Source organism: Triturus cristatus, chromosome 8 (assembly GCF_964204655.1).
Source record: "Triturus cristatus chromosome 8, aTriCri1.1, whole genome shotgun sequence".
Lineage (NCBI taxonomy): Eukaryota > Metazoa > Chordata > Amphibia > Caudata > Salamandridae > Triturus > Triturus cristatus.
This window is the reverse complement of record NC_140591.1, coordinates 1,628,393,729-1,628,410,057: the sequence shown is the minus strand read 5'-3', so window position 1 is coordinate 1,628,410,057 and position 16,329 is coordinate 1,628,393,729. Positions and strand designations below refer to the sequence as shown.

The 16,329-nt window shown below is 43.5% G+C and overlaps 1 protein-coding gene across 6 annotated transcripts in view; it reads right to left on the bottom strand.

Annotated features, from left to right (window-relative positions):
- Positions 1 to 1,694: 1,694 nt before the first annotated feature.
- LOC146808458 (transient receptor potential cation channel subfamily M member 2-like) overlaps positions 1,695 to 16,329 on the bottom strand; it is a 729,321-nt gene continuing 714,686 nt past the window's right edge. For all 6 annotated transcript variants that reach the window (XM_085623568.1, XM_085623566.1, XM_085623567.1 and 3 more), the window contains exon 34: positions 1,695 to 4,721. In XM_085623568.1, the coding sequence (XP_085479694.1) occupies positions 4,596 to 4,721 (126 nt within the window). In that variant the 3' untranslated portion in view covers positions 1,695 to 4,595. The remainder of the gene's footprint in view (positions 4,722 to 16,329) is intronic.

Here is a 16,329-nt window from a genome sequence, read left to right as displayed (position 1 = left end):
GTGCTGACCTCAACACTAGGATGACAGTGGTATACAGAGCATGTGCCTATACAGCCATGCATGCTATGAACATAAACAAATTGTTTAAAATGCATAGTAACTCCTTCAGATCATTCTCTGGAGCAGAACACCTGCCAGTGTGACGCTCTGCTACACTGATAAGTTTAGGGTTTGGGGTGAGTTTCTTCGATTTTCTGGGTTGGGCAGCTGCTTATGGCGGAGAACACCCACAAACGTGTAAAGTTGTGGCTGTTTACATAGCTCTCGAGGCACTTTCCCACCCTGGAATTACATGAAAATGTGTCCCTGATGAATGAAGAAGCAATGGCCCTACCAGGGCCAGAAAGTGGAGATGACATATGCCTATGTAATGGAGGATCTATGGAAAGGATTTGCACACAGGGAACATATTTTTCTCCTAAATACACTTGCTGACACACATAAACCCATGAAGAATTCATTTGGCGAACATACGTTTTGCACATGCTCTAGGAAATCTGTGATGGCTCTAGTTTACCTAAATCAGTCCTGGGTTATTTTGCAAATGCCTCAGAACTATGAAATGTACTCGAGATGTAGCTGCAGGCTCCTGACCTTTGAACTGCAGTCAAGGGGGGGGGGCGGGTGTCAGGTCCACCGTGCCAACCATGGGCCTGATTTAGCCTATGATGAATGGAGCAGTGTCCGTCAGGATGGCGGAGGACATTACCTACATCATCCCAATGATTGTCCATCTGCCAAATTTAGAGATGACCACCGGTTCAGGGCTCATCTCTGTATATTGAAAGGACTTGCTGTCACAGTGGTCCCTTTCAGGGTTCCAAGAATGTTGCTGGATGGCCACCATTGGTTTGGGCAGCCATCCACCAAACTTTTAGGAGGTTTTGTGTTTCAGACTTAAACTCACAAAGCAGGAGTTTGTTTCTGAAAAAGATTATTGACTAATGACCACAACAGCCTGGAGGCCATTTTTGTGTTTAATCCGGATCCTAACCGGCAGGTTTTTCCTGGTGGTGATGGACAGGAAAAAAAAGACATTATTCCATAAACCCTAAATTGGGCGGGCAGTGTAATGTCCTCCCTCCAATAGTCCGTCCTCTGGATGTCAGAGGAAGTCTTCTCTAGACTGAGCCAATGGGGCCTATACCGATAAATACTTCAGCTCTGCCAATCTCTAAATAGGGCAGGCAGACCGATTTTGTGTTTGCAACGGAGTACCCTGTCTGCCAAACTCTAATTAACACGCATTTGGGAGTGCCTTGCCAACAGTTCCTAATGAAATCTGGAACCGCATAAACAAAAAGAAATAATAGGGCACTTAAATCAAAATGAAGTGCAGACCCCAGGGACCAAGAGTCACCCATGCAAGTGCATCACGACTGCAGAATAAAAAGAACAGGAGAAGCAGCTCTACTCTTGGGTAAAACATGAACACTCTTCTACCACCTTCACTGCGTGCAACAAAAGAGCAAATAGCGGTCTGGTGTGATACACAAGTGCACACAAACAGCATCCATCATTTGCACTTGGATAATATAGAAGTAATAGAAGTAAGTAGATAACACATAACTGTGTAGCAGAAAAATCACTCATTTGTTTTTACACCCACCGTAAAACGACCATGTATTACTCCCAAAATGTAAACAAACATCTGCATGCTTCCTCTGAAATTAATACTTAATTGCCCACCAATCCTAATTTCACTATTTATTTAAAATATGTCATTTGGAACAAGCGAACTGAAAAAAAAATATTTTCATATTTTTACTTTTTACACTGCATAGGTAAATGTTGAAGTTACCTGCAAAGCCGCAGGTAAGAAAACACAGCTTACTGCCTCAGACTGCCCAGTCCAATGACTTTACATGAGGAAAATAACTCTGCTAATGTAAGGTCTATTCAGAGGGATTGTATCTCACTGCATGGATGTAAACATGTGTACCCTGGGTTCCTTTAACCCCTTCGCCGCGGCAGGAATTCCGCCGCGGCGCTGGGGGGGGTTTGGGGGCAGCGCGGTGGCGCTGTGCTCGTGACGGAACCGCTCCGTCACGAGCCACGGTTGAGCTGTGCTCATGACGGAGTGGTTCCGTCACGTCTCTGCCCACTGCGCTAATCGCCCGCACAGGCGGGGAATTAAAGCCGCGTGGGCGGAGCGGCGGCCAACGGCCGCAGCATGACGGAACCACTCCGTCATGAGCACAGCGCAACCGTGGCTCATGACGGAGTGGTTCTGTCATGAGCAGGGAAGGGGTTAAATAGCTCTGTTTAGAACTACATGACATAAATGACCATTGTTTAGGGACATGTAGTGGGGGTGTTGAAAGTGCTTCAGATCATTGTACCAAATCTCGCATCATGACCACACACTCCCAGAAGTCTGAGTTTTAACTTCCCAACTCTTACTTTGAACTTTACTTGAGCTTTAGCATGGGGCGGGGTCAGGAGTCATCCACAGTGGGCGGGCTGGAGGAGCAGCAAAGCACAAGGAAGCAGGTGTTTACAATGATGTGGTGGTAAAATCCGAAAGCCCTTTTGTTTACTTAATGCAACACAATAGAGTTTCAACACCTTATTCACAAAGCCTGAGCAAACAAATTTTGTTTCAGTGACAGCATGTGTACTAATTTACATGGAGACACCAGAGCAACTTCTATGTCCTTCGCTTGATTAGCATGGAGACTCCAGAGCCGCCTCTATGCCCTTCGCTTGGTTAGCATGGAGACTCCAGAGCAGTTTCTCTGTCGTTCACTTGGTTAGCATGGAGACTCCAGAGCAGCTTCTATGTCGTTCACTTGATTAGCATGGAGACTCCAGAGCAGCTTCTATGCCCTTCGCTTGATTAGCATGGAGACTCTAGAGCAGCTTCTATGTCGTTCACTTGATTAGCATGGAGACTCCAGAGCCGCCTCTATGCCCTTCGCTTGATTAGCAGGGAGACTCCAGAGCAGCTTCTATGTCGTTCGCTTGATTAGCATGAAGACTCCAGAGCAGCTTTTATGTCGTTCGCTTGATTAGCATGGAGACTCCAGAGCAGCTTCTGTGCCCTTCGCTTGATTAGCATGGAGACTCCAGAGCAGCTTCTATGTCGTTCACTTGATTAGCATGAAGACTCCAGAGCAGCTTTTATGTTGTTCGCTTGATTAGCATGGAGACTCCAGAGCAGCTTCTATGCCCTTCGCTTGATTAGAATGGAGACTCCAGAGCAGCCTCTATGCCCTTTGCTTGATTAGCATGAAGACTCCAGAGCAGCTTCTATGCCCTTCGCTTGATTAGCATGGAGACTCCAGAGCAGCTTTTATGTCGTTCGCTTGATTAGCATGGAGACTCCAGAGCAGATTCTATGCCGTTCACTTGATTAGCATGGAGACTACAGAGCAGCTTTTAATGTCGTTCGCTTGATTAGCATGGAGACTCCAGAGCAGCTTCTATGCCCTTCGCTTGATTAGCATGAAGAATCCAGAGCAGCTTCTATGCCGTTCGCTTGATTAGCATGGAGACTACAGAGCAGCTTTTATGTTGTTCGCTTGATTAGCATGGAGACTCCAGAGCAGCTTCTATGCCCTTCGCTTGATTAGCATGGAGGCCCCCAGAGCAGCTTCTATGTCGTTCACTTGATTAGCATGGGACCTCAGAGCAACCCGATGAGCACTGAGATTTAAGAGCAGTTTCTATGTCCTTAACTGAATAGCAAGAAGACACTGTATCAGCTTTAGTAGCATGAAGACTCCAGAGCAGCTTGATTTGCATTGAGACCCCCGAGCAGCTGCTATGTCCTTTGTTTGATTATCATGGAGACTCCAGGGCAGCTGCTATGTCCTTTGCTTGATTTTCATTGAGACTCCAGGGCAGCTGCTATGTCCTTTGCTTCATTAGCATGGCACCTCCACAGTAACCTGCCCGCCCTCATCCTTTGCAGGAAGATGCAGTAGAAGCCCCATATGCAGGATGCCTGATCAGAAGCGATTTGTTAGGTATAAATGGGAATGTGAGCTTTGTAGGAGCCTCACATTCATTGGTGGGTGTGACGTGAACAGGGCCTACCTTGGCTCTTCCACCATGCACAGATGAGAACTTCTTATAGCCCCTCCCCTGACCTCAGTCTCATTTCAATGGGTGAGGACAGAGATGATTAGGTAGTCAGCAGTCCGGAGGTGCAAGTCTAATTAATGTTTGTTTGGCACGCGATGAGAACCCTGGTGAAGTCCACCAAGTAAGAGACACGAAGATCACAATCATGAAAATAAATAAGGTAAGCAACGAGTCCGCATGGCCGTTTGGGGACTTCGTTTAAGCTTACAATATATCACAGTATTGGAGTGAGGGAATATCAACCCCCAACAGCGATGATCAGAACAGTAGAGATCACAGGGCCAGGGCCTTTGGACAGATTTCAGGAATCATTTCACAGTAAGTGTTTGTGAATGAAAATAGAAAGTTAAGGACTAGAGTATGACTAATAGGTGGTTGTCATACTGGAGGGTTCGATCTTTAAGAGCTGGGTCCACGGACGGTGGAAGACCTTGAAGAGATGCTGGACATATGTCGATACCTAAAGTCCAGCCATGACAAGTTGTCCGAAGCATGCTGAGCCTAGATCAGTAGTGAGCATCAAAGCTCTCTGCCACACTCTGCAGGATATCCTTCATGTTCGCGAAGAGGGGGATTTTGTGATCCACGATCTGCCAGCGGATGGAAACAGTGGGCCCAACGTCAAGAACATTCTGCAAGAGAAAGAGAGAGAGAAGGTTACAATCAGATACAGAACCTGTTTTTCGTGACCAGGACAAACTACTTTTTTCAATGCAGTACCAAATTTTCAAAAAGTGAAATAGTCCCTGACAGCAGCCAGAGAATAAAGTAAACGGAATCAAACTCAGTCATCTCTCATTGGGACGCCCCATTACCATAGAGCACACACAGCCAGGAGTCATGGAAACCAGTACGCCAGGCACTTCACCTTTACAAATTGCCACTGATGGCAAGGACATAATACTGTATAAAACAAATCATTGTGGACTATCACTGCCAAGAACTGGTCAAGCAGTGCCCATGTCTTGGACCTATAAAGAAGGACATACTGTGTTGCAGAGTGCATCCTTGAGTTTGATTGCCTGTTGTTGTGCTGTTGTTCCTTAATAAAGACTGTGTTCCGATAGTGTGTCTACTCAGCATGTTGTGCAGGGAATTCATTGATTATTCCAATGCGGGTGTCTTTGATCCAACAACCTCACTTATTTGCACACAGTTTAACACACCTTCTCCGATCTCTACTGAAGATTTGATTAGTAATGCATGGGTAAAGGGCTAGGGCCTAACTGAGATTCATAAAGATGGCAGATATCCCATCCACCATATTACAAGTTCAGTGACAGATAGATATGCTGTTCTCCTTATTAAAAGTGCATTATATCCTTATGGAGTTTGTAATAAGGCAGATGAGATATCTGTTGATTTTGGAATGGAGTAACCCATCCACCAAACTCTAAATTAATCCCCAAGTTTACATTTATTATTGCTCATAAAACCAATCTCTTAGCATTATTAATTGACCTATTCAATCTGTATTGTTTACTTTTTAGTATTTTCACAACGCAGTCTAACTTGCAGAAGGCATGGTAGTGATGTTCAGCAGTCTATATCCGGAATAGACATGAAATCACATACAAAGTTTCTACTAGAACTCTGAACCAAAACAAAGAGCTCTAATAACCACACATCAAGCAGAGCACAACTACTGTTTTAAATGTCACAGGTATTGCAGTAGATGGATTTTTCATATTGGTTCAGTATGAAACCCCAACATAATTACCTACAGTTCACAAAGGAGAGGAACTGTGCAGTATATCAATGGAACAACTGACGTCATCAATCATTGCAAGAAGAGGAGAAGCCTCCACCCTGAAACTTCAGTTCATTTTGACTGTGGGAGTGGGTGAGCTAGGGAGTGGCCACCCCTGCAAGACTTATTATATAGCTACTATGGCGAGCGAGCATCAGGTGCACGAGGACATTGGAAAGCTTCATTTCAGAGTGCACCCTATTGACACAAAAAGACAAGGCAATGGGGATGGATGATAGTGAGGAGGCGTATACTTCCTGAGAGTGGGGGACTTCCAGGAAAACACAGATGAAAGAAGAAGCCTCAAATTAACGTAAATTCATGTATTACTGGGATTTGCACACCAGTTAAACCCTGTGTGGTAATAAGAAATAGCTTATTTAACAGTTTGTTAGACCTGACATCTTTGGTGCGATTTTCCCGTCTTTTTTTGCTACTGACCTGCTGTTTTTGACTGTGTGCTGCAATTCGTTTTTGCTAGTTTTAGAACTCTGGGCACTTTATCACTGCTGATCAGTGCTAAAGTGCGCGTGCTCCCTGTGTAAAGTGCGATTGTGATTGGCTATCAATGATTGGCATATTTGAGCTACTGGTAAAACCCTAGTAAAGTGCACTGCATGTACCCAGGGCTTGTACTTCAAATACTTCTAGTGGGCCTGCAGCACTGATTGAGCCACCCACATGAGTAGCCCTGCAAACATGTCTCAGACCTGCTACTGCAGTGCCTGTGTGGGTAATTTTAAACTGCCATGTCGATCTGGCAAGTGCAACCACTTGCCAGGCCCTAACCTTTCCTTTTACTACATGTAAAGAACCCATAAGGTAGGCCCAAGGTAGTCCCATGGGCAGGGTATAGTGTATGTGAAAGGTAGGACATGTACTGGTGTGTTTTACATGTCCTGATAGTGAATTAGTGCTAATTTCGTTTTTTACTATTGCAAGGACTATCTCTCCTATAGGTTATTATTGGAGCTGCCGTGTAACATCTTACAATCATAACTTACAATTGAGAAGAGATAGAGATTAGAAGTTTGGGGTCTCTTATCTCACAATTTAGAGATAAATCTTTCAGTGAAGTTCGTTTCTAAATTGCGTATTTGAAAATGCCACTTTTAGAAAGTGTCTTAACACACAAGGATTTGGCCCTCAATCAGTAAGGCTGGGCCATAAATACTAAACAACAAGAGAAATGCCAAAATTGTCACTTTTGTGATCCCTATGAATATTGAATAATAAGGAAACTCTTAAATGTATCAAATTGTCATAAAACATTCAAAGAAACTTTGTTCAAAGAACAAAAATTGAAAACAATTTTAAAATAAAATAATAATTCACTTCATAGCATTGATCATAGCAATTGGTTTGTGTGATCTTGTTGCGAATGGATGATTGAATGGTGATCAGAATTGGCATTTCTCTTGTTGTTTAGTACTTTTAGAAAGTGGACATCTTCATGCTTTGTTATTCTGTGCCTCTGCCTGCCTGTGAAATCCTCGCCTGTAGGAGTTGGGCTATTTGTGCATTCACTCTAGACAGTCTTAACCCTGTGCCTCATGGGAACAGACCAGCCCGAACTGCCAAGCCAGGTCCTCCCAATACAGAGCAGAGTAAGTATACAATACAAATCAGAGTAAATATAAAAACATGTTGGCAAGGTTTGGCAGATAACAAAAGCGATAATAGAGATGAATTGTTTGGTGCAGAGGGAACAAGTTCAAGTACGAGATAATCATAAAAGCGAGGGTGTCATCATGGGAAGAATAAACGGTGAGGATTGTTAAGGAGTTAAGGGAGGAATTTGCTCATCAGGAATGATTTGGCTTCCCTTTTGAATAATAGTGTTGAGGAGATTTTTCTGAAGAAAGAGGTAGCGAGTTCCATATTCTTGGTGCAGCTCCCGAGAATTCTCTGTCAAAAGTTTTCTTCTTGCTGAAGCGTGAAGGTTTCAGAAGTACACTGTCGGAGCTCCTAGAGTGTCTGATTCCTCCAGATACAGTAAGTTTCTGAGATAGATATTAGGGGGTATTATGGTGTAACGCTTTATGAGTGATGCAGGCCATCTTTAGGTGAATTCTAGCTTCGTAGGGTAGCCAGTTGAGCGTCTTCAGGTGTGGCGAGATATGGTCAAATTTCCTAGATACTGTTAGGAGTCTAGCTGCTGCGTTGAGACAGGCTTTTAAAGGGGCTGTTGAGATTTTGGGAAGCCCCAAGAGGGTAGTACATCTGTACCCCAACCACGATATGACTAAAGCCTGAACTGCAGTTTTGAAGTCAGAGTTCTCAATAAATGGTTTCATTTTTCTGAGATAGCTGAGGTGAAAGCGGGCATTTTTAGCCAACAGGTTGATATGTGTTTGCATATTAATGTTCTTATCCAGTGTGATTCCAAGCGATTTGATGGAGTTTATCAGAATCGGAGTGCAATTTAGAGCAGTGATCAACTTAGTCCATTTATTGATCACCGGAGAGTTTTTTGGTGAGGAGATTAATAGAAATTCAGTTTTTTGCGAGTTTAGCTTGAGGAAGTTGATGGTTTTTTCAAGAGCTTGATTCATAATGTTGATCTCTTCAATGGAAGTGACCTTGATGTTCACTTGAGTGTTATCCGCGTACATGTGGAAGTAGATATTCGCCTGCCGTAGTAGTTCGGTTAGTGGCTCGACATAGAGGTTGAAAAGGGCGGCGGATAAAGTTGAGCCTAGTGGTACTCCTAGTAGGTTAGGGGAAGAGGGAGAGAGATTTTTATTCACCATGAACGTTTGCATTCTGTTTTCCAGAAAGTATTTGAACCATTGAAGGACTGTGCCAGATAGTCCCACCCTGTTTTCCAGTCTTTTTAGAATTTTGTCGTGATTGACAGTGTCGAAAGCTGATGAGAGGTCGAGCAGGACTAGTAGACAGGTTTCATTACGGTCGAGAGCGAGTAGGGCGTCGTCGACAATATGAAGAATTGCTGTTTCTGTGCTATGACCAGATCTGAAACCCGATTGGCAGTCGTTTGAAATCTGCGATGTGTTGGTTTAATTGTTCCTGAACACGTTTTTTCAAGATCGTGCCTGGCATGGGAATTTTTTGGCTATAGGTCCGAAGTTATTAGCGTTTTCGGATGTTTTTTTTAGGATAGAGGTGACTTGACCAATTTTAACGCAATCCGGGATGTGACCTTGTGAAAGCGAAGCATTGATGATTTTGGTCCATAGAGGGGAGATGATATGGTAGATGTGGGGTAGGCAGTTTGAGGGAAGAGGGTCATTGAAATGGTGTTTGGGTTTGATGGTTGCTAAGGTTTTAGAATATCGCTCACATCGTAAAGTTTGAAGGTAGACCAGTGAGAGTTATTTTTAGACAAAGATAGATCAAGTTGGATAGGATTTTCGACTTGTGTGTTCATTAGGGTAGCTGAGTTGATTGCTGCCGTCGAGATCTCGTGAAGGAGGGAGTTGGTTTTAGCTGTGAAGAATGAAGAGAATTCTTCACTACTTAGCTGCGATTTCTAGTTATTGAGTGTGGTTTTGGCCAATTTGCTTGATTGTTGTTTTAGCATTTCGAAGAGTTTCTTCGGTCTATTTTTGGCATTGTCTAGTTCCAATCTGAAGAAGTCTTTTTTTGATTGTAGAATACTTTTGTTATAGGAGTTTCTAGATTTTCTTAGGAGTTTGAGTTGGAGGGAGGAGGGAAGTTGTCTCCATTTCCGTTCAGTTAGTCTCAGTTTACATCTCTCTTCGTTCAGGGTGCTGTTGAACCATGGGTTTTTGTCTTTGACCGGTATTCTTTTGAGTTTTGGTGGAGCTACTTGGTCAAATAATTTGGTCATTGCGGAGTTGTAGTGATCAGTGAGGTCACTGACGTCTGACATGTTATTGTCAGGCTTCGTGGGTGCAGCGCCTACGGAGTTCCTTACAAAGACTTCATTTCCCATGATGCCTGCCTTTCGGAAGGGGTTTTAGACGACGGCGTCGCACAGGAAGTTGCACGCAATTCTGATTGCTGGCCATTCACTCTCTCAGCTGAGGGAGGTCGGAGGCAAGGAGGCGTCGTTGGAGATCTTTGGGGTTCGAGATCCCAGGTTGGAGCTTTACAGCTGCAAGGACTACCAGCTGTATTTCCGTGAGTACGGAGGAAGGGTTTTGATGTCCGGAGTTCGGCTTCATTTCTCACCCGGAGAAGGATTTCTTGTTTACTCGGAGCGAAATACGGCGGTGCTACTGTGTATTGCCGTTTCCTAGTTATTTGTGTTCTACATTTATTTGTTGAAGTACTCTCATGGTGGCACAGTGGAATACGGCGGTAAGATTAACCGCGTATTGCCATTTGTGTTCTTATCGTCTCATTTTGGATTGTGATTTGACTGCGGAGTACAGCGGTGGGATTGCTGCGTATTACCGTTTGTGTCCTTTGATCCTCGATATACATTTTTATGGGAAAGGTTGCGACATTGAGGACGACAATTCAGCGGGAACTCACCGTTAATTCTGCACCTATGAACCATTGGCCATATTTAGGCAGTATATTTCTGTGATACTTATTCCAACTTTATACGGAGGTGAGGCAACCCCGTAGGACGGAGTTTCTGTGCATTTGGTCATTTACCCTGGGGAGGGGTTCTACCAATTCTACATACTAGCTTTGGATCTATATTGCTAGTGACACGTGGGGAGTATATATTTAATTGCACCAGTACAAAGATTTCATGCCTGTGTATGGGACTATCTTTTGATATATATGAGGTCTATGTTGGGACATATTATGAGGTGAAGGGGGAGTAGTATGACAGAGTTAATGCTTTTAAGTTCTTTCATTTCAGGTCAAATGTTTTGTCTGGTTAACGTTGGAGGATGCCCAAAGAAGGTATCTACAGCAGTAGTCATATCCAGGTATATAGTTGCAGCCCTCTACCGAGAAATATATGAGAGTAGAATTTATCACTTTGTTGTATGTTTTGTTGTTTCAGGTTCTATTCCCATGCTGTCCCTTCCCTCTCCTTTCCCTCGCCTGATCATTCGAATACCCTGTGTACGTTCACAGTTCAGGGTATCGGTAATATCAGGAGGTGGACCTTTTTTCTGCTGCGACTGGATTCTGCGGAGCTGGGCCTGACAGTTATTGGGAGGAGTGAGTACTTTCTCTCAGTGGAAAGCCAGATTGTTCCAGTTGAGGTTTTTCGTGTCTCTTAGCCAGTGTCTGGGCATGATTTGCTGCGAGTAAGTTTTCTTTTTAGCAGAGGGAATTTGGAAGGTGATAATATGATGGTTTGACCAGTCAGAAGGGGGTGATCGAGATAGATTCAACTATTTTTTCTTTAGAGATGACCCAGTCAAGTGTATTAAATTAAAATAAATCTAAAAGGGCAATGGGACTAGCTAGAAAGGATTTGATCCTATATTTAGGGTCACATGGTACAAAAAATTAAAAAAATAAAGAGGTTGGAGTCAGTTGGGTTCCAAAACCGCCACAATTCCATGCCACTCTTGGTCGTGCCCCTTCTCCAAGCAGTAGTTCTACCCTTGCATATTATTTCACTTATACCATGTGAAATTTTAGCCTCCATAACAACACTTATGACATCTCAAATGACATGATCTGTGAGAACACAGTGGAAGGTAGAGTAGTGAGTTATTGTCAATGTAGTGTGGAGAGTGAGGTGACAAGACAAGGCAAGACTGTGCATAGAGGTGCGCTATTTACAGTAATTTGAAGGTGGTGCATAGATTCTAACTGAAAGTTATAACTACAATTTAAGAATTTCTATTGTTTGTATAGTTTAAGTTGGGTTGATGTATATATAGAATACCTAAAGTTTTCCTAACTATAGCAAAGGTCACTGGAATCATGCAGCAGGAGAGGGTCAAATTGTGTGGTAGGGTGTAGTAAATTACGCGGCACGAAAACACAAATTAGGCGCCGTTATGTGGCACATTTTGTGATGGTTTTACTTTAACGTTTGTCATTATTAACACTGAGCATTAGTTGTACCTCATTAGTGCCAGTTTAACACTTCTATATAGCAATAAGCTACAGAAAGGTGACCACTCAACTTTAGCAAAGGGCCTTTCACTGCATTTTTAGTAACTTTTGAACAGTTTGAGCTAGAAACAATTTTTTTGTTGCTAAAATCTGCAGATTATGTGGCAGATGATGGATTATGTGGCAAATGCAGCAAATCTACAATCATGCATAAATCGAGGCAGCCGCAAAATTGCATAATTCAAGTGGCTCTTACTATAGCAAAGGTTAAACATTTGTATTTTTAATTGATATATATATATATATATATATATTACCTACTGGCGGTCGCCAGTAGGTAGTTATAGTTAGGACCACGTTTCCATAGGAAATCCGCAACATTCTATTTTGAATAACTTTGGCGCCGGTCGACGAATCCTCGCGAATTTTTCAAAATAGGTGGGGCGCTACGCTCCGCTCCTACCCTGAAAGTCTCGGGGGGATTCGTCAAGCGAGGGCTGAGATAAAAGGGGGGTCCCAAAACGCATTTTTCCCATGCATTTTTCCATAGGACCTGTAGACAGGGCTACAGCCCGAACGGCTGAACAGAATTTAATGAAATTTGGCAGAGAGGTAGTCCCCAGGTCAAGGAAGTGCCTTTTGTAGGTTTGGTGTAAATCTGTTCAGTAGAATCTGAGACAATAGCCTTTAAATCAATATATATATCTGTGGCAGCTTACGGTGCGCTTACCGTGCGCTTACCGTAAGCTTACCGTACGCGTACAGTGGCGTACGCGAGCGCGATTCTGATTGGCTCTTAGATCTTAGTAAACATTCGAATCGGTCGAAACCAGGAAGCGGCGGCCGCCATTTTCTCTCTCGCTTCCTGAGTTGGGCAGCAAAAACGAACCCCAAAAATGTGTAAAGAGGCAGTTTCATGAGATCCTAACCACCCAGCATTGATACAGGGGTCCCCAAACCACCCCCAAGCCCAAAAAAAAAAAAATTTTTTTTTTCGGAAAATCGCCGATTACGCTTACCGTACGCGCACGGTAAAAAATTATAAAAAAAAAAATCTATCCACATTCTCCCCACCCCGTGTGCAAATGGTGCCCGAAGGGCACCATTTATGCATGGCCTATTAGAGCTAAGAAGTTAACAAAGAATACATTTCACAAAGATGCGCAAAATATGTCCCCCATGTGCGCACGGTGCGCGAAGCGCATCGTGCGTACATGGCCCATCCCGCTTAACGTGGGCACGCGGTGCGCGCAGCGCACCGCGTGACCACTGTGCGTGCACGACACTAACTGCGTAAAGTGGGCGCGCGGTGCGCGAAGCGCACCGCGTGCTCACTGTGCGCGAAGCACACCGTGCGCGCACGGAACGAACTGCGTTAACTGGGCGCGCACGCCACGAATGGCGTAAAGTAACTTAGCATTTAAAAAACCTTGCAAATTCACTGAAAAAAACATAGGTTTCACACATGTTATAGTTAGCTGGACATTTTACTGATAAAAAACCAATGAAATTCCCCCGTTATAGTTACTGCAGGCAACTATAACTCACGCGACCGCAATCTTCTGCTGATGACATATGTGTCTTTATGAAAAAAAAATATTTGTAATATATGTAAAGCTAAAATTTAATGGAAGAAGACATGGGCAAATAAGTGTCTAAATACAGTATTAGCATCAGCAGAGGATTGCGGTCGCGTGAGTTATAGTTGCCTGCAGTAACTATAACGGGGGAATTTCATTGGTTTTTTATCAGTAAAATGTCCAGCTAACTATAACATGTGTGAAACCTATGTTTTTTTCAGTGAATATATATATACATATATATATATATATGTATATATATATGTATACATATAGATAGATAGACAGACAGGCTGACAGATAGATATTCACTGAAAAAACAAAGGTTACAGGGACGTTGTTGTTAGGCTCATATTTCACTCGTACAAGACCATTGAAATTCAGCTGTTATAGTTACCTGATGACATCTCAAATGACATCACTGATGACATCATCCACAGAAGCACCCAGGGCCAGAATCAAACATCATTTTTTCCAAGAAGAGTCCCTAGTTTTGCCAAAAACGTCTACCCAACTGGAGAAATTTAATTTGGTTAATTGATACAATTAGTAAGTGCTACCTCGTTGGGTGAATGTCTTGTGCATATTCTACATTCCAGCTGCATAGGGGACCACGAGGTGTGCATGTCATTTCGGCAATGTGATTGTTCTTCGAGTGTCTTTATCCAAAATTCTGTGATAACGCAAATCCTCATCAATAGAAGACTAAAAGAATACAAAGAAGTAAATCTCCACCAAACTGGGGTACTTCCCCTTAACTAAATGAAGTAAGTGGCTCTTTGTTTGGTGGAGATGTCCTTGTATTCCTCTGCATAAAGAACCCGTCGCCAAAATCGGAGGGAAATGCGCTCGAAAGCCTTTTGGAAAGCTGCTCATCAACATGGGAAAAGGCGGAAGACCCTTACATTCTACTAAGGAAAACAGTGCGCGGTCACACGGGCAGAGCTTCCAGATGATTTTGGGCATGTGCACACTTAGGTCAATTAAAAGGGCTGCCAATGCTTCCTAGTTGAACTGTTGGCAGCCAATAGGATCTCTGCACAAGATCAGGAGGGTTCACGGAGGGTTCATGCAACTAGATATACAAATTTGAATTGTGACTGGTCTGACCATCACATCATTACCTTTAGTATTTCCTCCGCTACCAGGAAAACCTTCCCGCTACAAAACAAAAATAAACAATGGATAAGAAACACAAAAAACTTTGACTGGAACACCCTAGCCTCTCACTGTGAAAAAGTTCTCCTCCCACCCAACAACATATCTAATGTCACCGACCACTACAACTCCACGATGACCAAGATCTTTGACCAAGCTGCCCCACCTAAGCTCAAACGAATTCCAGACAAAGATAAAAAACCCTGGTTTAACGGAGCCCTAAATGAAGAAAGACGCAAACTTAGATCATCAGAACGGAAATGGCGACAGCATCCCTCCCCTCTCCATCTCAAACTACTTCGGCAAGCTAGAAACTCCTATAACAAAAGTATTCTTCAATCCAAAAAAGACTTCTTTAGATCAGAACTAGACAATGCCAAGAACAGACCAAAGAAACTCTTTGACATTCTAAAACAACAATCTAACACATTGGCTAAATCCTCTCTCTTGACCGCAAAATCACAACTTAGCAGTGAAGAATTCTCCTCCTTTTTCACAACAAAAACAAACTCCCTCCAACTCGAGCTTAACATGGCCGCAGCGAATGCAACCCCCCCCAAAGCACTCTCTAGCTGACATCCCTGATCAACCCGAGTTACTTTTGCCAAAAAATAACTCTCACTGGTCCACTTTCAAACTTTACGATCCAATTGACATCACCAAAACATTAGCAACCACCAAACTTAACAACCACTTCAATGACCCAGTCCCTTCAAATTGCCTTCCCCACATCTACCGAGCCATCTCCCCTCTCTGGACCAAAATCATCAACGCCTCGTTAGCGCAAGGGCACATACCGGACTGCCTACAAACAGGCCAGGTCACGCCTATACTAAAGAAACAGACTGCGAACTCATTCGACCCCAACAACTTCCGACCTATAACTAACATTCCCATGCTAGCCAAAGTCCAGGAAAAATGTGTTCAACAACAACTGAACCAACACATCATGGACTTCAACCTTCTGAACACCCACCAATCGGGTTTCAGACCCGGCCATAGCACAGAAACAGCCATTCTACATATAGTGGACAACGCTCTCCTTGCCCTTGACCGCAACGAAACTTGTCTACTACTCCTGCTTGACCTCTCCTCAGACTTCGACACGGTCAATCACGAAAAAATTCTCAAAAGACTGGAAAGTAGGATGGGTTTATCTGGCTCAGTCCTTCAATGGTTCAAATCCTTACTGGAAAACAGAATGCAATCTTTCATGGTGAACAAAAATCTTTCCCGCTCATCACCAAACCCTCTGGGTGTACCACAAGGCTCTACCCTATCCCCCACTCTATTCAACCTATATGTCGAACCGCTAACCGAACTACTACAGCAGGCAAACATAGCCTACCACATGTACGCGGACGACACTCAGCTTTACATCAAGATCTCCTCCATTGAAGACATAATATCAATGAACATGGCACTCGAAAAGACCGTCCACTGGCTAACAACCAACTTCCTCAAGCTAAACTCACAAAAAACTGAATTTCTTCTAATCTCCTCCCCTAATAACTCCCAGGAGACAAAGGAATGGTCCAACTTGATCACTGCACTTAACTGCACGCCAACTCTGGTGGACTCCACCAAATCACTTGGAATTACTCTAGATAAGAACCTTAACATGCAAACACACATCAACTTGCTTGCTAAAAACGCACGCTTTCACCTCAGATATCTCAAAAAATGAAACCTTTTATCGATAACCAGGACATCAAAACCGCAGTTCAATCCCTAGTCATCTCAAGGCTGGAGTACGGATGCACCACCCTCGCGGGACTGCCCAAAATC